General features: G+C 53.8%; 1 protein-coding gene across 1 annotated transcript in view; it reads right to left on the bottom strand.

Annotated features, from left to right (window-relative positions):
- Positions 1–3037: 3037 nt before the first annotated feature.
- The window catches only part of RUNX3 (RUNX family transcription factor 3), a 38794-nt gene continuing 18071 nt past the window's right edge, over positions 3038–23760 (bottom strand). Inside the window, exons 4-5 of the mRNA XM_033080766.1 lie at positions 16097–16261; positions 3038–5018 (exon numbers count right to left, since the gene is read on the bottom strand). Of these exons, the coding sequence (XP_032936657.1) occupies positions 4495–5018; positions 16097–16261 (689 nt within the window). The 3' untranslated portion in view covers positions 3038–4494. The remainder of the gene's footprint in view (positions 5019–16096; positions 16262–23760) is intronic.

The following is a 23760-nucleotide window of genomic DNA, read 5'->3' on the forward strand; positions in this document are numbered from 1 at the left end:
CACAACCCCACACTGCCGTGCTGGGGCCCAGATTTCCCATTTAAATTCATTAAATTAGGGCAAAACGTTGGATGCTGTGCAGGGTAGGTGGCCCGGGTAAAAATATCCCCGATATAAAAACATTATAAAAATATCGCCCATAGAACAACACAAATAATAATAATAAAATAACGCCCATATAAAAATCGCTCTCCTTGGGTGCTGGGCACATTTCACACCATCAACTTTTTGGGATTCCATCAGGATTTGAGGTGCTGGCACTAAAACCAGTCCCCCTGGCGCTGGTTTGGTGCGACACCTCCAGCACCAGCACCGAACCCCATGGATTTCATTTCAGTACAAAAAAAACCTTTTTTATTTGTTCTCTTCTTTCCCCCCTTTCCTTCTCCTCCTCTCTCCCCACAGCTCTGAGCGAGGCTGCGAGAAAATCCGCTTGGAACAGAGAGTTCCTGTAAATAACAGCTACACCTCGGGGTGTTTCCTCTCCCAGTAGCTGTGAAGAAAAGGCAGCAAAGTCTCGGGTTTTCCTTGGAACCAATTCCGGCTGGCCAGGGCTGTGGAGCCGGGCGCGAGCATTTATTGTGGTTTGGTTTGGGCTTTTCCTATTTTTTTTTTTTATTATTTTTATTTTTCCCCCTGTCTTTCCACGCAAACGCTGCAGAGGGGAGGCAGAGCTTTGGGAATGGTCCCGACGCTCCTGCCCCGGGCTCATGAATAATTCCGAGCTCCCCGGCTCGTCGGGAGCGCCGGCCCGCAGCGCCTTGGCACCGGATCCCATTGCGGGCTGGGATCTTTTTTTGGTTTTGCCTTTCAGCTGTCATTTGGGTTCTGGAGGCGAGCGCTGAGTGCTGAGCGGTCTGGGCTGGCACCGCTCGGGTCCTGCGGGATTTGTGTGGAGTTTTGGGGCTCGGGACGGCGCTGACAGGAGCGGGGCAGGGAGGGGATGCAGGGAGGGGATGCAGGGCTGGGATGCAGGGAGGGGATGCAGGGAGGGGATGCAGGGCTGGGATGCAGGGAGGGGATGCAGGGAGGGGATGCAGGGAGGGGATGCAGGGAGGGGATGCAGGGAAGGGATGCAGGGTGGGGATGCAGGGAAGGGATGCAGGGAGGGGATGCAGGGAGGGGATGCAGGGAGGGGATGCAGGGCTGGGATGCAGGGAGGGGATGCAGAGAGGGGATGCAGGGCTGGGATGCAGGGCTGGGATGCAGGGAGGGGATGCAGGGAGGGGATGCAGGGCTGGGATGCAGGGAGAGGATGCGACAATCACCCCGCCAGGGCTGCCTTGGGAGGGGAACCCTCCAGATCCCTTCGGAAAGGTTTAAACACCACTGGAGAGGTTTAAATGGAATTTCGGGGAGGGTTCTACACCTCTGGAGAGGTTTAAATGAGATTTCTGGGAGTTCTATGCCTCTGGAGAAGTTTAAATGGGATTTCGGGGAGTTCTACACCTCTGGAGAGGTTTAAATGGGATTTCTGGGATTTCTACACCTCTGGAAAGGTTTAAATGGGTTTTCAGGGAGCTCAGGTCCTCCCACCCCCTCCCATCCCTGCCTGCCCTCCCCTGGACCCCTTTGTGGTGCCAAAAGCAGCCCCCAAACACCGGATCTGGCACCGGGGTGCTCTGAATGAGCCGAAAATCAGAGCCTGGAGAAGGAGCAGTGAGAGGAACCTTCCCCTGGCCCGGGCACGGTCCCCGGCGAGAAGTGACAGGCGGGAGGCAGCGGGGCCATTGTAACCATTCCTTTATTGTTCCACATGGCATTGACAGGATTATGACACGGCCACGGCCGGCGGAGCAGAAATGAGCCCATCCCAGAAAGCAGAGCTGTCCCCTGAGCCCCGGCTCTGTCCCCTGAGCCCCGGCTCTGTCCCCTGAGCCCTGGCTCTGTCCCCTGAGCCCTGGCTCTGTCCCCAGGCTCTGTCCCCAGGCTCAGGGCAGTCGCAGCTCCCCCGAAGGCTTCTCCAGGAGCTCACCCTCCTCTTCCTCTTCCTCTCCCCCTCCCCACCTCCCCCCTCCCCAGTGACAAGTGCTACAGGTTCAAAATTGGGCTACATATTAAATATACCTTCAAGTAGGGCTGGGCTGTTACACAAATAACCACATTTTTGGTATCACTAGCATTTTTTTTTTTAATGTCCATCATCAGACACCATTAAAAAACCCAACAGCTTTAAGCCTTCTTTATCTACAAAGATCTCTGATCTCATCTCCTTAGTCTGGTGTTATTTTACCCTGCACATAACAAGTATTAGAAGCATTATCAAGAATCGTATCCTTCAACACATTTAAGAATTATATTATTATAACAAATAAGACCAAAAATTAGATTTTATAGTTAAATATTCTGTGAGCCAGACAAAGGGGCTTTACTGTACAAGCGATTGTGCATTTTTTTTAAAAAAAAAAGCAAATTATAGTGCAAAGCAAAAAACATTGGCCTGTCTCATGACCATTTGCATACAACAGAGGTGCATCTATTTCCACCTTCACATGACAATATGTCATAAAAACAACATCGTTGCCATTCTTTTTATTATTTTCTCTTTTAAAACTCGCTACAAACAGTCTTAAATTAACCTACAACTACGAATGCCTTGTTTCCTTTGTGCTTTCAACCAGTGGGATGGGATGACAAATGCAAAAAGGCATCAGAGCACAGGACAGGCTGCCCTGTCCAGCTCCAGCTCTAAGGCAAGTGGAGGTTGCAGTTTTGCTGGGGTAAGGCATTTTTTTTTAAAAAAACCAAAATATTATTATCATTATTATTAATATTATTACTGAAAAGACTTGTTCTTGTGGAAGTCTGAGTGGTCATGGCAGCTGTCCAGGGCAGCCAGGAGCCGTGGTAGTGCAATTGCAGCTCTGTGCTGAGGGTGACTGGCTGCCAGCTGGGAGCTGGGGACAGGTGACAAGGTTGGGACGCTGTGACAGGCACAGGGGCCAGCAGGGCAGCTCCATTTTCTCATGTTTATGGGAGAAATGGGAAAAGAAAGCCGTGGTTACTGGTGGCACTGGGGCTGTGCTCTGGGCTCTGCAGCTGTGGAATCTGCTGTGTCCCCCCAGCCCTGCCAGCCCCAATTCCCGAGCCAGCAGAGGGCACAGCTGGCCTGCAGGAGGTGACAAACCCTGTGCTGTGCATCACAGCCACCCTGAGCTGGCCTGGAGGAGCCCACAGCCCCCACCGTGGCCCTGTGTGGTTGTAACCTCTTTGGTGTCAGCTGGGAGGGTGTGTGGTGCTTGTTCCTGCAATTCCTGCAAATGCCACCCGATGCCACCGCCCCCAGTGGCACCTGCAGCGTCCCCTCTTCAGTTTGTTCCTCTGCAGGAGATCCCCGTGCTCACCTGGGGTCACCTGGGGGAAGGACAGGAGGGTGAGGGATGGAAAAGGCTGCACAGCATCAACTGACAGCATTCCCACCAGCAGGAGTGGGAACTGCTCCTTCCCCCAGGTCTCAGAGCTTTCAGGATGAGCTGACACGTGTGAGCCAAAACGAGAAATTGTGTAAATCCTGGCTGAGAACATGGGAAAGGACCAGAGCAGAATTGTGATGCTTTGCCACCAGCTGTGAGTGTTGCCACTCGGAGGGGACAGAAGGAACAGCTGGAGAATGATGGCAAGGCCGTGCCAAAGGCTCCTGAACCCCTGGAAGTGCATCTCAAACGTCTCAGAACGTCCTGAACGCCGCCTTCGCTTCAGCCACCATCACTGAGGTTTGCTAAGGGGAGCAAAGAGCTGAATGGTGAGGTCAGGACATGAGAGCAGACAAACAAAACAAAACATGTCTGTGAAAAGTACATCTCGTGTGTAAACATGGAGGGGAGGGGTCAGCCAGGCCCTGGCTCAGCCACGTTACTGATTGACAGACGACGACAGTGACAGCAAAATGAACAATACAACTTCTGTCGCCAACAAATAATAACAATAATCACATCACAGCTCTTGTTCACGTGGCTGCCTGAGCCCAGAGCCCCTGGCTGTGCTGCAAACCCCACTGCTCTTTGGTGCTCAGGGACCCTTCACCAGCAGGGAGGGAAGGACAGCAAGCAATGGGATTTTTTTTCTTTTTTTTCTCCTTTTTTGTTTTTTGAGTTCAGTCCTCCTGCACTGAGCATGGCTCGGATGACTCCCTGGTGTTTGCTCCTCTCTGAACCGTTTTGCAGAGGAAAGGTGAGATTCCCCTGGCTTCTCAATGCTTTGTGTGGGGAAGAGGTGCGAGTGAGATGAACGAGGAGCGTTCTGCAAGTACCAAACATCTGATTCCACACGTCCTTGGGTTTTTTTTTTTTTTTCCCTATGTACAATCCACACACCTAAAACACACGGGAGGAACCACATCAAGCGACACATTCAAGCCTCGTGGGCGTTCACCTTGAAATGCAACAAAGGTCCCGGTCCCTCTCCGCTTGATGCTTGCATGCACAGGATCCTTTGGGTTTGGAAGACTTTGGTTCACCTTTTCCCTTGGCAAAAGGAGCTAAAGCCCTGTGTGCCTCAGTAGGGTCTCCAGACAGACTCATCCATCCTGCCCGTGGTGCTCATGGCCGTGGGGGAGTTGCTGTGGCTGCCGTCGGCGTCCACGCCGTCGCTCTGCGCGCCCAGGCCGGCGCCCATCAGGTTGTTCCCCGCCGAGGCGCTGGTGCACGACGACAGCATGCGGGTGGGCGAGCGCTCGCCCCCGGCCACCATGGAGAACTGGTAGGAGCCCGAGGATGTCCCGTAGTACAAGTGGTAGGGAGAAGGGTTGGCCTGGAAGGGCCCGCTCTGGTTCTGCGTGGAGCTGGGGTAGGGCGGCGGCAGGTAGGTGTGGTGGAAGCGGGTGGTGGTGGGCATGGTGCCCATGCTGATGCCCCCGATGCCCGTGGCCGAGGGGGTGGCCGTGTAGGGGAAGGCGGCGGACATGGCGCCGGGGTAATGCATCCGAGGGTCGGAGAAGCGCGTCTCGGTCAGCGCCGGCAGCGCCGGGAAGGAGCGCTCGAACTGCCGCGGGTCCGAGAAGGGGCTCAGCTCCGACGTGCCTGCGGGACAGGGGCTGGTTAGAGCTCTCCAGAGGAGTTAGCAGGGAAAGCACCTCTTGAAAAGAGCTGAGGGACTTCAATAAAAACCCTGAACCCGTTTTGTTTAAGTTGCTCCCATTTCCTGTCCTAAAATTTGTTGTTTCCTATCCAAGAAGGGACACAGCTAAGCTGACTTCTCTTAGGGGTCTATTCATCTCGGGCAGATTAAAGCAGCACACCCCATAAACACAGAAAAAAGATGTTTAGCCATGACATCAGCTGTGTAGTAAATAAATGGAGGCAGGCCCCAGACGGATCATCCATCCCTGCTGTATACACACACACACACACACGGAGACAGGCAGGAAAAGCTGGAGCCCAGACCAGCCTGCTAAGCCTTCTTGTGGGTGGCCTGTTCGTGCTGATACCATCAGGGGATGGAGCTGATAAACACACAGCTGAAAACTCCCAAGCCAGGAGCCACAGTATCCCTCTGCTCGAGTTCTCTGTGTATTTTTCTCCTTCCAAGAGGATAAGGAGAGTGAGAAATTCAGGCTCTGTGCTGGGGGAAGGGAGGCTCAGGCAGTGTGGTGGGGATGGTCCCCAGCTTTTCCTGCAAGATCCAAACCCAAAGTGGTCGCAGCCAGCTTGGAACTGGAAAGGGACCTTGGCTTTGGATCCCCTCCTCCTGCAGGAAGCCCAGGTGAGAGGTGGGAATCCACAGCAGAAGGAGAGGAGGAGCTGGAGGCATTCCCGTGGCTCTTTTGGCTGTCCCAAGGCTGAGACAGAGCCCAGGAACCTCTGGCCTTGGTGCATCAAAGCAGGGAAATGAGGTTTGCTCTCCAAGGAGAGAACTGAAACCTCTGTCCTTCAGACCTGCTCTATTTTCCTCTCGTTAAAAGCAGGGCCTTTCTCCTTTGCTGGAGCCTCAAAAGTGACTTTTTTTTGGTGACATCACCTGGATTTTGTATCCCCCAGAGCAAGACACTGTGAGGTGAGAATGCTAAACACGCCTGCTGGTTTTGGAGATGCAAACACGCATCCAGAGGATTGTGTGCCTGCTCTGCATGCACAGGGCCGTGTGTTTCAGCTCTGTTTATTCCAATGAAGCGTTTTTAACTTCTCAGGGCTGGCGTTCCAGGCCCTGCAGCGTTTCCCCAGGAGAAAACACTTTATTCAATCCCTTGCAGCTACCCAGTGACACGGGCACGCTCTGGAGGAGCAGGTATGCAGGGGATCTGATGTGAAGCTGCCTCTTCTGATCCCAGGTGAGTCTGTGAGCCGTGGAAGGAGCAGGGGAGGATCCTCCCTCCTTTCCTCCCTCCCCTGCAGCCTTTTTGCGGGCGCCCAGCAGCGCCTGCCTTCCCACGCAGGCTCCACGGAGGGGAAAGGCGGGGGAGCACCTGGTTTGTGAACGTGGCTGTGGCTTTGGGGCCGAGATAAGAGAGGAGCAGCTCAAAGCTGTCCCGAACCACACTGCTCTGCACACACAGCGCCCGTGGAAGCGGCTGCTCCGTGCTGGGCTGGCTGGAAAAGGCACAAAATAGGGGAAATAATCCCAAGCTGATTTCCAGCAGGACACACAGGGGTCCATCCCTGCACTGGGAGCTGAGGTTTGGAGACCAGCTCTGTGAGAAGCAGCCTGACCACAGCCCCACAGTGGTGGTAGAAATCACAGTTTGAGATTAGGACAATTGTTCAAACCTGCTCTAAACTAAAAACCCAAAAAAGCACCGGGATCTCGCACCCGTGACCCACTGGGGCCTGGCCTGGGCTGCAGCATTTCCCAGCCCTAAAAGAACTAATAACAAACTGAACAAACCAGACTGCAACCCACCAAAAAACCTTTTCTAAAGTTGTCATCTCTTCAGAACAGCAAAGCGTTTTGTTACTTAGAATTTTTGTGCTAAAAAGTGCTTTGCCTGTTAAATAAACTGGGTTTTTCTTCCCCACTTCTCTCTGAGAAAATATATCCCTGAATCGGTTAAGGAAAGAACTGCTTAAATCTGTTTCCTAAAGAAACTGCATTCAAAAATTTTCTCCCAAATTTACCCTAAGCCAGAACAGCCCTGCACTGAGAAAAAGCAGCCTCCAAACCCCCCAAAAACGCAGCTTGCTGCTCGCTGCCTTCCCCATGGCAATCCCACACCGCGCTCCTTCATTACTTTTCACAGCTCCATAAATAATATTCCATAAAATGCAAATCGAAATCCAACCTGAGCGCTCAGGGCACATTTCCCTTTTCCTCTATAACGCACTCAAAGAGGTTTTTTTTTTTAAGAGATTTTTTTTTTTAGAGGCTCCGTTTTGTTGGCCTGAACTTGCACCGTTTGGCAGTGGGTCCCTGCTATTAATTTCGAGCATGTAAGAGTGTTAATTACTGTGTGTGTGTGACAGGCAAGGCACAGCGAGGCTGTGGGGTCTGGAGACGCTCGGGTGGGCACAGAGGGAGCCCTGCAGGGCTTCAGGATCTGAATTTGGATCCTTTAAAAAGCAAAACCATCAAATGGACGCCACGAGGCGTCTGTGTGGCCACAACCAGCTCGCTTTCACCCCCGCCGGCCTTGAGCTCTAAGTCTGGCCCAGAATAAAGCTCCAGCTTTCCCTGACCAGTCTGAGGCTACAAATAAACCCCAAAACCACTCGAAAAAACAAAACCGCGGTGGGCCCGGCCCGAGCGGGGCCCGCAGGCAGCAGAGGGCGCCCGGCGGGCCGGGAAGGAGGAGGAAGGAGGAGGGAGGAGGGAAGGAAGGCGGCGGCCGCCTGAGGGGGCCGGGGCCTCGCCATGGCCTCAGGGCCGGCCCTCAGGGCTGTCTGTGTGCTCCGTCCCTGAGCTCGCAGCTCCCCTCGGTCCTGTGGCCTTCAGCTCAGGGTTTCCCCTCCATCTTGGTCCTCCTGGCCTCAGGGATTGCACTGTCCTGTGTCCTTCACCTTAGGGCAACCCTTCCATCTTGGTGCTCGCCTCAGGGCTGCCTCTCTGTCCCATGTCCTTCATCTCAGGTCAACTCCTCCGTCTTGGTCCTCGTCTCAGGGCTCCCCTCTGTCCTGTGTTCTTCACCTGAGGGCTGCCCCTCCATCCCATCTCCTTCGCTTCACAACCATCTCTCCAGCTCATCGCCCTCATCTCAGCACCCCCTCCATGCTGTCTCCTACACCTCAGGGTTTCCCCTCCATCCTGGCTCCATCACCCCAGGGTTTCCCCTCCATCTTGGCTCCATCACCTCAGGATTTCTGCTCCATCCTGGCTCCATCATCTCAGGGTTTCCCCTCCATCCCATCTCCTACACCTCAGGGTTTCCCCTCCATCTTGGTCCTCGCCCCAAGGTTTTCTCTCCGTCCCGTCTCCTTCACCTCAGGGTTTCCCCTCCGTCCCATCTCCTTCACCTCAGGGTTTCCCCTCCATCCTAGCTCCATCACTTCAGGGTTTCCCCTCCATCTTGGTCCTCACCCCAAGATTTTCTCTCCGTCCCATCTCCTTCACCTCAGGGTTTCCCCTCCATCCCATCTCCTTCACCTCAGGGCTGCCCCTCCATCCTGGCTGCCTCAAATCGGAGCCACACAGCCCCAGCTCCTGCCCTGCATCCGAGGAAATCTCCACTGAAACAGCCCCAGCGAGATCCAAACAAAACACGGCCATTAACGCTCTCCATAACCACCTAACTCAGCAGCGAGGAGCCCCTGTCACAGCCGGGATCAAACAGAACCTGGAGCGAGCAGCTGCTGAGCACAGCCAGGGAACAAGGAGAGGGTGAAACTTCACCCTCGGACCCCACATTCCCTTTGGAATCACAGCTGAAAATGGGCTTTAAAATCCCCGTCTTGCTGTCCCCTTCCCCGGCACATCTCACACACATCTGCTCCATAGTGCTGCCTCCGAGGATTTACTACGGTTTTCCCTCGCTTACTCGCCGTCCAGCCCCCATTTGCTTTTTTGGACCCTGGCAATCCGAGCTTGAGTACTTCAGTTGTCCAGTTGCCAATCAAAATATTTGAAGGAAATGTTTATTTTCTTCTCGAAATCACACCAGCTGCTGCACTAACTGAATAAGCCCATTTAGCTGTAAGAATTTAACCATTGTAAGAGTGAATTGAGTCCCCCAACTACTCCAAAATCTGACCCAATCTATCAGCGGAAATGTCAATGTTTTGGATGGGAGTTTGGGGAAGTGTGGAATGTGTATTAAATAAAAGCCATGTAAAGGTCAAAGCCCTGATTAGTAATGCCACTGTCTCCTCCTTAGGGCTGAGCTGCCCTGGGACCGCCGAGGTTGGGACACACCCCATGATTTAATTGTGCAGCTGCAATTTGCACCTTCTGAGGACCCCCAAGTCCCCCCACAACACGTGGGGCTGGATAGAAAAATGCTTTGAAAGCTGCTCAGCCCCTTTCCAGATAAAACAACAGTGACACAGCAGCTCTCTCTCCACCTCAGAGACAATCCAGGCCTTTCCTTGGGTGGGTGGCCAGGAGGTAAATGCAAAGAGATGGGAACAGGATGGGTCATGGTGGCAAGGGCTGGCCATGAGGTGGGGAGGGCTGGGTCGTGAGGCTGCCAACCACAGAGGTTTCTCTGGGTGTGTTCAGCACCTCCCTTCAGACCACGTTGGGTTTGGGAGCTGCCTTGGATGGAGTGGAACTGGTCCCTGCAGCCTGGCAGGGTCAGGGCTGGTGGATCTGCTCTGAGGGCCCTGGAAATCCTCAAGGAGGTGAGGCCATGGACGCTGCAGATGATTTTAGGGATTGATGTGCATCCATCCCAGAGGAGCAGTGGGTGCTGCCACTGCCTCCTTACCCAGGAACACATCTGCTCTGCCTGGAGGGAAGAAAGGGCAGCAAAAGCCTCGTCAGGACCTCTTCAGAACTGCAGTGCACCCAGCTCAGCCCAGGCACAGCACTGGAGCCTGGTGCACAGCAGGATCATCATTATCAGATTGTCTGGGGCCAGGCAGCGACGTGTGGAACCTGAGCAGCTCCCCAGCACCCCCGACACCGCCTGGTCCCCACCTCAGAGATGTGGGGAGCACGCTGTGGCTGATGAACCATCAGCAATAAACCTGAGCTTGTGTGGATGTTACACAATAAATAACTCTCAGTGTGGGAGACACGCAGATAATAAAGGGAATTTAAAGGGAACTTGATAGCGTGGCACTCTCCAAGTGTAGAGAATATAAAATAGCTTCAGCCTGGCCATAGATCACTGTTCTAATTCTACACCTGTGTGCCTTACAAAATTGTCATGAAAAATCCACCTCAGGGGAAAAAGCCCTCCTTTCCTGTCTTACTGCACAACGATTGACGACAGTGTAAACACTAATGACACTTTGTGCTTCTGTCTATAACACGTGGGGACAGACCTTCCTGCTCTGCATGTACCTCTGGCTGATTTTTCTCTGCTCATTTCTGTCACTCTTGAACCTCCAAGCCATCTCTGAGCATTTTTCAGATCTTTGTCCCTCTCCGCTTCCTTCCCCCAATGGCAATAACTCCACGTGGGAGCACCAAGAGGGCCAGGAGAGGGAGAGAATCTCCATGGGAAGGTGCATGAGGTGCCTGAGATCTGTGAAGGCCCAGCTCATCTCTGGAGGAGGCGCCGCTCTCCTCCCACCCACGCGTGCAGGCACGCTCTCACGCCTCTGTCACGTATGTTAACAAGTTCATTTGTTTCCAAGTCAGAGCCAACTAAAAAAGAAAACGGCCCCTTCCTCCCAGCCCACGTAAAATAGAGCAAAATATATTTTGGGGGAGGAGGGGAGGTGTTGAAAAAAAAAAAAAAGGAGGGTGTGAACAGCATCCGTTGTTACACGCCCATGGAGCACTGCTCTGTATCTGATAGAACCAGCTCACAAACTGGGTGCACGGACTTCCTCTGCACAGTCTGACAAAAAATGCAAACCCCAAACCAAAACACAACACCACACAGGTCCTTATCACAGCATCGCCAGGCACCACCTTGACACTGCCAAGCACGTTTGCTGCTCAGTTTTGTGATTCTCCCCGAGCAGCGTGTGCTGCCGTGCACACACACACGCGGCCCCAAACCCACCCCAAATAACTGAGCAGCTCAACCCCGGCTCCTGGGGCCTCTCCCACCCCAAATACACCGGGCAGCAGCAGGGCAGGGAAATCCCCAGCTATTCCCAGCTCGGGGAATCATGCACCACATCTCAACCTCCTCTGCAAACCCTTCCAGGAACTTTGGGCTGCTCCAATTCTCTGCGCCCACCCTTAGGGCAGGACCCTGCTGCTAATTCCAGTGTGGATTTGTGCAGAACCGGTGTGGATTTGTGCAGAACCAGTGTGGATTTGTGCAGAACCAGTGTGGATTTCTGCAGTACCAGTGTGGATTTGTGCAGTACCGGTGTGGATTTGTGCAGAACCAGTGTGGATTTGTGCAGAACCAGTGTGGATTTGTGCAGTACCGGTGTGGATTTGTGCAGTACCAGTGTGGATTTGTGCAGTACCAGTGTGGATTTGTGCAGAACCAGTGTGGATTTGTGCAGAACCAGTGTGGATTTGTGCAGAACCACTCCAGCCCCATGTCCAGCGTCCTGCAGAGCTGACATCAGCTCCTCTGCCTCGCCGTGCTTACCCCGATGTATTTACACAGAGCGATCGGCTCCGCTCCCCCCTGCCCTTTGCTAGACTAAACAAGCGCAGCTCTCGCAGCTTCCTGCCCAGCCCGGCTCATCCCGGAGCGCTCTGCCCGCATCCCCCTGCCCGCCGCATCCCGCAGTCCCCGCTAATGAATAACGGTGCTAATTGGGTGGGCTGAGCGGGGATGGAGGCGCTCCCCTCCGCCCTGCTCTTTACCTGCTATTCAAAGGGTATTAAAACAAATTAACAAGCCCTGACTACATGAAAGGAAGCTGCTGGATTTACAACCCAGCCTGCAGCTAGACCACCTTGCCTGCCGAGCAGGTTTGGGCCAGGCCTCGTGTGCCACGGGAGTCCCACTGAGAGGGGAGATGGCACGGGGGGCTCCCCAGGCTGTGGTGCTCACCCTGAACTGCAAAATCCCTTTTCAAGGCAGGATGGCACCCTTGGGAATCCTTGCTGTGCTGTAGGGATGCTGTGGTTGGGGGACAGCCACACAAACACAGCAGTGACAGTGCCTGGACCCTGTGGTTCACCTGTGACTGTTCCGTGCCAAATTCACTGCAGGGACATCACAAATGTAAAGGAGAGGAGCAGAAAAGCAGTTTAAAGATAGACACAGAAGCCTGAGAGCAGGCAGGAAACCCATCTCGAGCGTGTTCCTTCCTTTGAGGCTGAAGCTGGATCCCACAATATGTTTTCTTCCCACTAATGCTTGCCTAGCTTCCTTTGGAAACAATTTAGTCTCTGCCCGTGGTAGAATGTTTTTATCCATTAAGAAACGGATATTTTAAAGAAACCATAAGTCAATCTGGACAGGGATTAGGAAGCAGCAATTCAGTGTATTTGCTGGGCCCATAATTCAGGACTTAACCTCAGAGCAGCCACGTTGCATTTCGGAAACAATAGGGGCACTTGCTGCCTATGCCAAGAGGTTTCTTAAAAGTAATGTAATACTTTAAAAATGTATATTTAAAAAGAAAAAGAGAGAGAAAGACTTTATTTTAAAGGCATACCATGAAGCGTTCTGCTAATGATAAAAATGTTCTCTGACCTGAAGTAATGGACTGGGAATGAAGCTGAGCAAATTCCAGACCAGGAGATCTGAGGCTCTTCACCAGTGAACACAGAGTCTCCCAAAAAATATTCAGGAGGTTCTAGGGCTATCAGAGGCTTGTAAAAGGATCTGACATTTGCTGTCTTGCCTGTGAAATCCCCGTCCTTGCCTGTGAGATCCCTGTCCTCCCTGTGAAATCTCTGTCCTCGCTGTGAAAGGGAGTTTGGCTTCTCTGGAGTGAAAACAAGAGTGTGCAGGGGGGTGTGAAGTGCATTAATCCAAACAGCTCGCTCTGGTACTGAGGAGATCCGATCTGAAATCCCTTTGCAATAGTCCTGGTGAGAACAAGGCCCCTCACGCTGCTGGACAAGGCACACAATTGCTTTAGAGTGGTTGAAGATGTTTCCACCACAGACCTCGAGCGTGGGCGGTCCTGCTCTGCTGTGCTGGGAACAAAACTCAGCCTGAGCCACCGCTGAGATGTGGGCAAGGGAGCACCCAGAGATTTGGGGGCTGCTGTGTCTATCACCAGCACAGCTCCCCTGAGCCAGGGGGCCCTGAGAAAAAGCTGAAGGCAGACAGCAGAAGTCCCTTTAACATCTTGCTTCACTTCTGAGAGCTACTTGATTTTTTTTTTGAAGCTGAAAGGCAAAACTCGACCGAGGCAGGCACGCAAGGCTCTGGCTCGGCGTGCCCTGTAATAAGGAACCATTTCGAGCCATCCTAATGACAGCTCGGTGTCTCGCTGCGGGGATGGCAGAGCTGTGACTGCAAACACTCAGATTTTCCAGACCTCTCTGGAGAAGCACTGGGCCAAATCCTCAGCAGAGGCTCCGCTCGGTGGAAGCCAGGGAAGCAGAGCTGGATGGTGATGGGGCCTGGGCCAGATTCTCATCACAGCCCAGAGTTACCCTGTTCACCCCCAGAGCAGCACGGTGAAACGAGATCTGCTGAGAGCTGGGTTGTTGTGTCCATCCCATCTGGGGACAGGCGTGGGAAGGGATCCAGTCTGTGCCCACCTGAGTGGGGCAAGGCGAGGGCAGAGCCACTGAGACACCCTGAACAGAGGGAGCAGGAGCTGTGCTCTGTCCTGCCGTGTTTCCTGGCATGCCCTTCAGAAACCATCGCCTTTCTCTTACCGGGAGCCTTCTGGTTTGAGACCATTTAACCTCAGCATGATCATTTTACATGGGGGCTATTTATAACCTCCAGGGGCTGCTTTACTGAAAGCCTCTGCGAGTGGCTGAGGGCCAGAGCCTTCTCCCACTCCCAGCGCTGTCCTTGCCGTGATCTCCACCTCAGCCACGGCTTTCCCTGCTCAGGAGGAGAGGTTGGACTGAGCAAACACCTCTCCCAAGAACCCCAGTTCTCCCAAAGACAAACACTGGCTCCTGCCTGCCTAAAAACCCAAACTCTGTGTGCCGTGTCCGGGGATTTGAGGTTTGGGATCCCCCTGCAGTGGCTGAGGCTGCTCCTGAGCATCCCAGCCCTGCTTTTGCCAGGAGCAGATTAGGAAATCTGTGCAAACTGCTTTGTCAGCAGAACAGGGAGGCTGAGCACCCCGAGCACACGAGAGAGCCGGGCACTGGTGGAGGGAAAAACCTCCCTGTCCCCTTCTTAAAAAAACATTAACTTGGGGAACACCCCGTGGAAGATAACGGGGTGGATGAACCCCGGGCTGCCCCATCGCCCCTCCCTGCTGCTATCTCAATCTGCCTCCCACTCCTGCCTGCTACCCAAGAACGTGCCAAGCTGTGAGAATTACAGGCCTGTTAACTCCTGTGTTGTTCTTGGCACAGGCCAGGCTCCACTTGCTCGGGTAAAAATTACGATCTTTGTGAATAAGCCGTGTGTGTGCGAGAGAAAGAGGGGGTTTAAAATGATGATTGCGATTGGGCATAGCCAGAGCTGTGTCAAAAGGACAGGGCTGAGATGAAAATTACTGAGCTGGTGCTGCTCTCAGTTACTCTGGTGGGAACCCACAGTGATTTTAAGACGGTTCCTCCGGCTGGGGAACGAGGAGCCAAGAGCAGAGCGTGCACAAACCGCCTTTTGCAGCATTCCTGCGACTTCGGATTCACTCCACAGGAATGATTTCAGAGGCTAATTTTGTGTGTCTCCACTCCTGCTGTCACTTGACATTTGGGAATTTGGCAGGGGCGGGAGCTTGTGGCCAGCTCCATTTTTTTTCTCGTTGAATTTGTGTCATCACCTGATTCTTTGCTCCAAACGACGCTCTTTGGGTTTCTGGCACTGCAGGGGGCTGTGCTAATTTAAAATACAAATCTTTTTTTCTTCCCCTAAGAATCTCTTTCTTTATGATGCGGCCAGTGGGACAAGCCTAGAAAACTCTTTCTCTCTCTCTTGCTTTTTTGAAAAAAACCCCGAGTGATAATCCTGCACAAAACGCCCGTGTTCTTCTCATAAACCCTGCTAATATCAACGAAAATTCCAAGCGTGGAGATTTGCATTTCAATGAGAAATAAATTAAATTTTCTCTGTAATTTTGGGTTGGGAGGAGCGGTGCAGCTTTTACAGTTCAGGTAACATTTTCAAACACGTTTTTACACCCAAAACCCCTCTTTGCCAATGACACCGAGGCTTTCCAACGACCATATCCCTTCTGGAGACACAGCACGAGGGCTTGGGGAGTTTTTCCTGGGAAACTTTCCTAGGAGGGCCAATTCTCTACCAAAATCCCAAATCCAGACAGCTTAAATGCTGTTCCTTGAAGGCCTGTGAGTGTCTCAGTTGATTTTTGAAGGACAAGGAGCAGTGAGACTAAAAGAGCAAGGAAAAGCAGCACAGAAAAGGACAGAACAGAACAGAGCAAACTCTTAATTCATCCTGGCAGCTTCTGCCTGTGCAGAAGGACGGGAGCAGCACAGCAGCTGAGATATTTTTATACATTTGGCTTCGTTTGGGACTGCAATCCCGGGATTAGCAGCCTGATCTGTCTCAGGTAGCCCCAGTGGCAATCCCTGCCCTGTCCTGGCAGCCAGCTGCGGATTCCTGGGGAACGCCCAGGGACTCAGGCGCTCTTTGCCGCAGGCAGATGTGGGAAGAGCAAAGCTGTGTGTGTGTGCTGGGTGCCCGTGCAGGTGTGCATCCGTGTGGGGAACGGGGAGGAATCACCACGCTTGGCAGCCGCACAATGATAAGGAGCCGTTGGGATTAGCATGGAAAGCACAGAACCCTGCCTGGCTGCCTTCAAAGGTGCTGCTCTCACCTCCCTCACGTTCCTGCTGCTCAGCTGTCCCTCAAAACCCAGATCCAATGGTGCCAAAAGCAACTTCATGGGTGCAAAAAAGGTCAAGAAATCCACACAAACCTCTCCCTGGCTCCTCAACCAGGGGAGAGCTGGGCTCCAGCTCTAAAATCCCACCCAGAGGGTTGTCCCCGCTCACACTGGGGTTTGGGGGTGACCCTGGGACACCCAGGAATTACCTTGGATCGGAGTTTGAGCCTGGGAGCCGAAGTGGCTCGGGGTGCTGAGGGATCCGCGCGGGTTGGGAGTTGTGGGGGTGACTCTCATGGACTGGCGCAGCCGCTCCAGCTCTCCGTAGCGGTCCGTGAAGGGCTTGGCTTGGTCTTCCAGCTTTTGTCTGTGCCCTGGAACAGGATAAAAGAGGCTGGTACCTGCTCAGCTCCTCTCTGGCTGCAGCAGCTCGCTGTGGTTACACAGGGAGCCAGCACAGCTCTGTCTCTGTTTGTTGTTACTCGGATTGGGGGTGCCAGCCCTGCACAGAGCAGCTCCCAGGGCAGATGGACACAGAGTGACCCCCCAGACCATCCAGAAAGTCTCTGGATCAGGATGGCCCTGACTGACCAGCCCCCACCAGCCCTCACTGACTCTAAACACGGAGGGGAGATTGGTACAAGGCAGGAGAAGCCACGTCCTGGCAGAGTGGGGACCGGGGAACCAGCAAACACTGGATTTTATGTATTTTCTACAGTTTTCACTCACTGCACGAAGAACAATCTCTCGTCTTGCTCCAGCCCCCTCCCAGCTGTGCCCACCCAGCTCGGTCAGAGCCCGGTGGGTCTGGAGGAGGCTCAGGAGGGACAGGATCAACCCTCGCTGGTGCCACACCTCGGCCACCTCACTCTGCTTCTCTCTGTTCCTCTTTCCTCCCATAAAACGGGCAGAGTGATCACCCACGTCCCCAGGCAGGGCCGCAGCTAATGAGCCTGCAGAAAGCACTCCCAGCTCCTTAGGCAGCAGCTGCTGGCACAGGGCAATAATTATTAAATGTATGCTAATTGTCCCGAGGCGAGAGGCGCATGAAACGCACTGGATACACAACTTTCACATTTTACTGCGTTAATCACCGCCCAACGGGCTCGCTCTCTCGGGATTCCAGTCCCGGTTACACCCGCACGGAGCTCCAGAGGAGCCTCGGTTTTATCTCAGTGCGAGGTTCCCACCTCGGCTTCCCCCTGTGCCCCGCACAGAACCGCAGCTCTCTGCACCTGCCCGGGGGCAATGCCCGGTCCTGGTGGCACTGCCCGATCCCGGTGACACTGCCAGATCCCAGTGGCACCTCCAGGTCCTGGTGGCACTGCCCGGTCCTGGTGGCACTGCCCGGTCCTGGTGGCACTGCCAGATTCTGGTGGCACTGCCCAGTCCTGGTGGCACCGCCAGGTCCTGGTGGCACTGCCAGGTCCCAGTGCCACTGCCTGGTCCCGGTGGCACTGCCCGGTCCTGGTGGCACGGCCCAGATCCTGGTGGCACTGCCCGGTCCCGGTGACACCCTCTGGTCCCGGTGGCACTGCCCAGTCCCGGTGGCACTGCTCGGTCCCGGTGCCACTGCCTGGTCCCGGTGGCACTGCCAGGTCCTGGTGACACTGCCCGGTCCCAGTGGCACTGCCAGGTCCCGGTGCCACTGCCTGGTCCCGGTGGCACTGCCCGGTCCTGGTGGCACTGCCCGGTCCCGGTGGCACCACCAGATCCCGGTGGCACAGCCCGGTCCCGGTGGTACAGCCCAGTCCCAGTGGCACTGCCCGGTCCTGGTGTCACCGCCAGGTCCCAGTGTCACCGCCCAGTCCCGGTGGCACAGCCAGGTCCCGGTGTCACCGCAGCACTCCGGGGCTCGGCGGATGTGCGGGCACACAGCCTGGCCAGAAACCCTCGTGCAGCCCTTCAGAGAGCCGGGCCTGGCCAGGTCCTGCAGCCCGACATCCTCCGAGCCCAGCTCAGCCCTTGGTGCCTTTTAAAGAGGGGAAGGAAAGCGAAGCCGGGGTTTGAAAGGCGATAAACGCAGGCAGCTCTCGGCAGCGCTCCCCCTGCCCTCCCCCTCGCCTCTGCAGAGCTCTGAGAGCTTAGAGCAAAGTCACACAAAGTCCCCACACTTCCCCCTCTTTCAGTCCAACCTCTGCTGTGCCCTGATGTCCCCCGTGCTCGGGGATGGGAGGGAAGCAGCTCCAGAGGGGAATTTGTGCTCCCAGCTGAGCTCCAGGGGTGTCCCACCAGCAAACCCCTCCCAGCCCCAGGTTCTGAGGGGCTTTGAGCCCTCTCTGCTCCCTCCACATCCCCTCCATGCTCTGCAATCCCCAAATTCCCAGGGATGTGAGAGTCCCAAAACGTGCTGGCACCAGAGATGAAGACTTGGGGAGGACGAACCCAGCAGAAATCAAAACCCCGGCGGTATTTTGAAAATGTGTTTTCCCTGCTGTGTGAAGCAAACCGAGGAAACCTCAAAGCCAGACCATAAAGGATCTCTCCTCATCCCTGTGTGTCCCCAGAGCTCAGCACCTCGGCATTATCCAGGGCCTTTGGAGCTGTGAGCAGCATCTGTCACATGCTGCTTTCTCCAGGAGAAAAGTTTGTGCACTGGGTGCCTTGCTTTAGCCCACATTTTATTATTTCACCATACAAGTAAGCCCAGAAGAAGAAAAATAGGCTTATATTTCACCTTTACCCAGTTTTTTTTTTTTTTTTTTTGGGCAGAGCTTCGCAGGAAAGCCAAGAGAACTTCAAAGACCAAGCTCCCCGAAATCTAATGAAAATTAAATTCCCTTCCTCTATCTCAGCACAAACCCTATCCTGTGGTGGTATCTGGCATGTGACGGGGAAAATCCTGAAAAAATATATCAAGTGATCTGTATGCTGATAATGTTTTTAGAGCTTATTCAGCCGTGCAGCCCCACCAAGGGCTTCATGTGGCCGTGTCATGCTGCACTGTGGTTGCTCCGGTGTCTGAACGTGGGCACAGCCCCGTGGGCTTTGCCAGCCTGGGGCAAACGCCCTCCTCAAGGGCCTGGTTTGTGGGGACAGCCAGCAATTCCCAGCAAAACCCCCTCCAAAACCCTGGGAAGAAAATGGAAAACTTGATGCAAATGGAAGAAGCCAAGGCAAACACGGGGTGGTGGGGTCAGGGATCTCCCCAGCTCTGCCAAACCCTCTCCAGTCTGGGTCCCATGTGTGGGACCTGGCAGCCCCAAACTCTGTGGGACAAGGCAGAGAATGAGTTAAAAACCACCAGCCTGGCCTGGCAGCCCTCTTTAGCTCAGGCTGTCTCCCCAGGACTTCCTGCCGCTTGTCACTTCGGGCTGGGGACGTCAGCCTTTGTCACGCAAGAGAGAATCGCTGTTAATGGGTTTCTTTCATCAGAACAACCTGAGCTTTTTAATTTCTGCAGCGGTTGGCTTCATTAAAAGCCCTTCCCCATCTGCCCACAGCTGTCACGGAGAGGAAACCAGTGAACAATAGCTCATACCTTAGAGAACAGGAAGGTGGTTTCTGCCTTCACCCAAGCCCTGACTCAAAGCCTCCCGAACCTGTGGGCGGAATTTTCACTCGACTTCAAACAGCCCCAAGCCCTCGTCCCAAGAAATGTGTCTGAGCAGCCTTAATCACCCCAGCCTGTGGATTTTGGGGCACAAAAGGAGATTCTGCACTGCATTTCCAGCTGGGCCAGCACTGGTTTGCAGGTCAGTGTTTATGAGACAGCAGAGCCCAGCACGATCAAACGGTGGCACTGCTGACCTGGGGCAGGGTTTGAGCTCTGGGTCGGGTTTCGGGATCGGTAACCCCGGTATTGAACACAACACGATGTAAACATTGACAGATCACCTGCAATCCTGATGTAAGAACAAGATCTGTATCAGCATATCAAACAAACCATCCCATTGAACGCTTCCCAGCTGGAAGAGCCCGACGTGAATTTGACACTTTAGGTCAGTAATAAGAAGCATGCTGGAAGTTTTGGGTGTTTCCTTGGAATGCAGACAGCGAAACAGTGTGTGCCACACGAGCTCAGGCCCTCAGAGCCGTGATTTAAAGCCATGCTTTCTGCATTAAAATATTTCAAAGAGCAAACAGAGCTCTGCTCTTCCTTCTAGGAGTGTGCAACCTGATGTGGCTTCCCAGGCCGGGAGCGGGATGGGATTTCCAGGCTGTGGAGGGGGAGTTCCAAAAAGCAGCTGATCCCCTCAGATTACTGACATGCACAATCATCATCAAAGGCAGAAAGGGGCTCCAGGAACTTCATGGCTGGAGTGACACTGAAATCTCAGAGCTGAGAGATTTGATTCAAAGCAACGCTCTGAGCAGGAGCCCCAGTTCCCCGATTTCTCTGCAGATGGAGTCAGATGAGAGCTGAGGAGCTGCACAGGGCTGGGCTCAGGGCTCAGAGCTCAGAGCTGGGTGTCAGCTCACCCCCAGCCCCGGCTCAGCAGCACAGCAGATGTTGGGAAGTGGCTGGGCCCTCCCTGGGAGCCTGGCTGCAGAATGCTGGCGGCAAGCTGGAGCGGAGGAAACGCCGAGGGACGCTCAGGAACGCACACACACACACACTGAGATCAGCCTCAGCTCCACACACCAGGAGATGAGAGCCAGGAGAGGGTGGCACGGGCTGGCACAACAGTCAGAGCCACACTCAGCCCCCTGGCTCACCCTGCTCCCACCAAGGCTCTGCCTGAATATTCCCAGCCTAACTGCCCGAATATTCCCAGCCTAACTGCACAAATATTCCCAGCCTAACTGCCCAAATATTCCCAGCCTAACTGCCCGAATATTCCCAGCCTAACTGCCCAAATATTCCCAGCCTAACTGCACAAATATTCCCAGTCTAACTGCCCAAATATTCCCAGTCTAACTGCCCAAATATTCCCAGCCTAACTGCCCAAATATTCCCAGCCTAACTGCCCAAATATTCCCAGCCTAACTGCACGAATATTCCCAGTCTAACTGCCCAAATATTCCCAGCCTAACTGCCCAAATATTCCCAGCCTGACTGCCCAAATATTCCCAGCCTAACTGCCCAAATATTCCCAGCCTAACTGCACGAATATTCCCAGCCTAACTCCAGAGCTGAGCCCAGCTCAGAGCAGTCCCTGCACACAAAGCCCTGGCTCAGTCTCTACACGTCAGGGAGAAGGGACCACAAGAAAGGAATCAGCAGTGGATAAAACTCAATGTGCAAAACACCTTTCAAATCCCTCCCTTAGCCCTGGAAATAGGTACTTCAGAGAGACAGCCAGTCCTCTGCACAGGCTGCAGCTTTTTTTCCCAGTCTCAGTCTGGGCTGGACCATCAAGTCCCAGCATGTGCTCCAGAGAGAAGCCACATGTGAAAGTGCCGTGGATGGGAACAGCAGGGCTGTCCCCTGCAGCAGATGCTGGGCTGGTTTCATCTCTGCACACCTCTAACAGCAGGCAGGAACATCACTCAGAACATCCCCTGGGTCACCTCCAGCTCAGGAAGAATCATCAGAGCCCCTCTGGCAGAGAGGGGAGGGAGGGGAGGCCAGAGCAGAGCTGGAAGGGACTCAAACGTGACGCAGGATGACGGAGGTGCCCTCAAAATCAGAGCCCAGGAGTTCACAGGAGGGAGCAGGAGGGAAATGCTGCTCCTGAACAAAGTCAGGCACAGATAACTCATTATTCACATGTTTGAAGTTGGCCTGCTTACGCCATTTGGAAGGAGAATCAGTCACGGCCGGGCTCTGCTTTGGTTTCCTCTGGCTTTCGTGAGACACTGCTGCTACTGTCTTTCTGCAGCTCGGGGAGAAAGGGGAGTGTGGCGCAATGCTCGCATGTCCTGGCACAGCCTTCACACCAACAACCAGAGGAAAATAATATTTAAAGGGGTGGGGGAGAGAATTAGGAAGGAGAAAAAAAAAAAAAAAAAAAAAAGAGAGAGAGAAAAAAAAAAGGCTGCTAATTTATAAAGCTTTTTTAGCTGGTGGTGGTCTGAGATGAATTGGCTGCCTCTAAAAGGATGAAAATAAATATCCCTCTTTTTGAAGGAAATAGGCTGGCCCCAGGCCAGCTGGCAGGAAGCACAGAGATATGTTGCATTTACAGTAGGTTTTTTAGTGTCTGAAGCTCCAGCAGCAGCAGGGATGTTCGTTCTAGGCAGGCTGGGATTGATTAGGAGGCTTTGGGAGCCCCTGATCTCCTCTCACTCCTGGCTTAGCGCTGAGACCTCGCTCCTCTCCCTGCCCACCCTGTGCCCACAAGTCTCTGATAAACCCTGTCAGGGCCTGGAGACCCCAGAACTGAGCCCTCTGGAAGGGAAACAAAGCAGGGCATTAATCTGAACAGAAATCCAGAGCAGCTTCCAAGAGCTCCAGGGATTCAGGAGCTGTGGCCCATTCCCAAATCAAAGGGAACATCACGCCCGAATTTCCACACAACTGCGGCTCAGATGCCTGAAGGACACAAAATCCCTTTTCCCAGGGTTTCAAGAGCCTTTCTGGATTTGCAGAAGTATTTGAAGTCCTTCATACCACAGGGAAAGCTGAGGATGTTCTCAGCAGTGGGTAAAATTCATCAGGTTCGAGCACTCAGCCCACTCGTGCCTTGCTGAAAATCCCCAGCAGCGCTTTCCTGCCTTTTTCCATCCGTAAGAACTCTGAGAAATCTGCCCCTGAGCCTGCAGAGCGAGCAGGGTGGGGGTTAAAAGTTGTGATTTACAGATGTGAAAGCTGCAGGCCGGGTGTCACAGCACAGCAGGTGGGCGCACATCTGCGGGAAATCGGGCGGCTTTCAGAACAGGGTGCAAAAACCACCGAGCCTGACGGCCTCTCTGCAGCCACCCCCCGCTCCAGGAAGGCAAAACTCACTTGTGGGCTGTGATCTGGTTCTCATGGAGCCAGGCAAACTCCCTGATTCCAAGATTTCTGGGTGCTGGGAGGAAGCAGACAGACCTCAGGGACACCCAGCTGGTGTTGCCTCAGCCTGGCTGAGATGAGATTTTCAGATTCCCTGGATCCATGGACACGTGCCAGTCCCACTGAGCTCCTGCTGCTATCTAACAACCTGCACTGGGACCTACCAGTAGAGCTGGTTTCTCCCAGTTCACAACCTGTTCCATTAGGGCAAGCACATCACATTCCTCGGGGTGACACTGCTTGAGGACACCGTGCCCAGGACGAGCTGCTGGGCTCAGCCCCGTGCAGGGAATTCAGTGGTTCAGCTGATGGAGCTGAGATGTCCCTGCTGCTGTAGGGAGGGAGCAGCAATTTGCCAGCCTGGTCTGTGCCCTTGGGAAGAAACCCAAATTTTCCCAAGGTTTGAGGATGCTGAGCTGGAATTTGAATGTTGATCCCGTCCGTGCCAGGACTGGGCTGCAAACTCCATCCCCAGAGCCTGGCTGGTGTTTCCTGCTGGATAATCTCAGCTCCTGCAGAGCTTTGGACTGAAAGGAGGAGCCCCAGAGTGATGGCACCCTCATCCTCATCCTCATCTCATCATCATCGTCATCATCATTGTCATTGTCATCCTCATCTCATCCTCACCCTCATCCTCATCTCCTCATCCTCATCCTCATTGTCATCGTCATCCTCATTGTCATCCTCATCTCATCCTCACCCTCATCCTCATCTCCTCATCCTCATCCTCATCCTCACCTCATTCTCACCCTCATCCTCATCTCATCCTCATCGTCATCCTCATCCCCATCTCACCCTCATCCTCATCTCCTCATCTTCATCCTCATCTCATCCTATCTTTATCCTCATCCTCACTCACCCTCATCCTCACTCACCCTCATCCTCATCTCATCCTCATCCTCATCCTCATCTCCTCATCTTCACCCTCATCCTCATCTCATCTTCATCCTCATCTCCTCATCCTCATCTCATCCTCACCCTCATCTCATCTTC

Source organism: Catharus ustulatus, chromosome 26 (genome assembly GCF_009819885.2).
Source record: "Catharus ustulatus isolate bCatUst1 chromosome 26, bCatUst1.pri.v2, whole genome shotgun sequence".
NCBI lineage: Eukaryota > Metazoa > Chordata > Aves > Passeriformes > Turdidae > Catharus > Catharus ustulatus.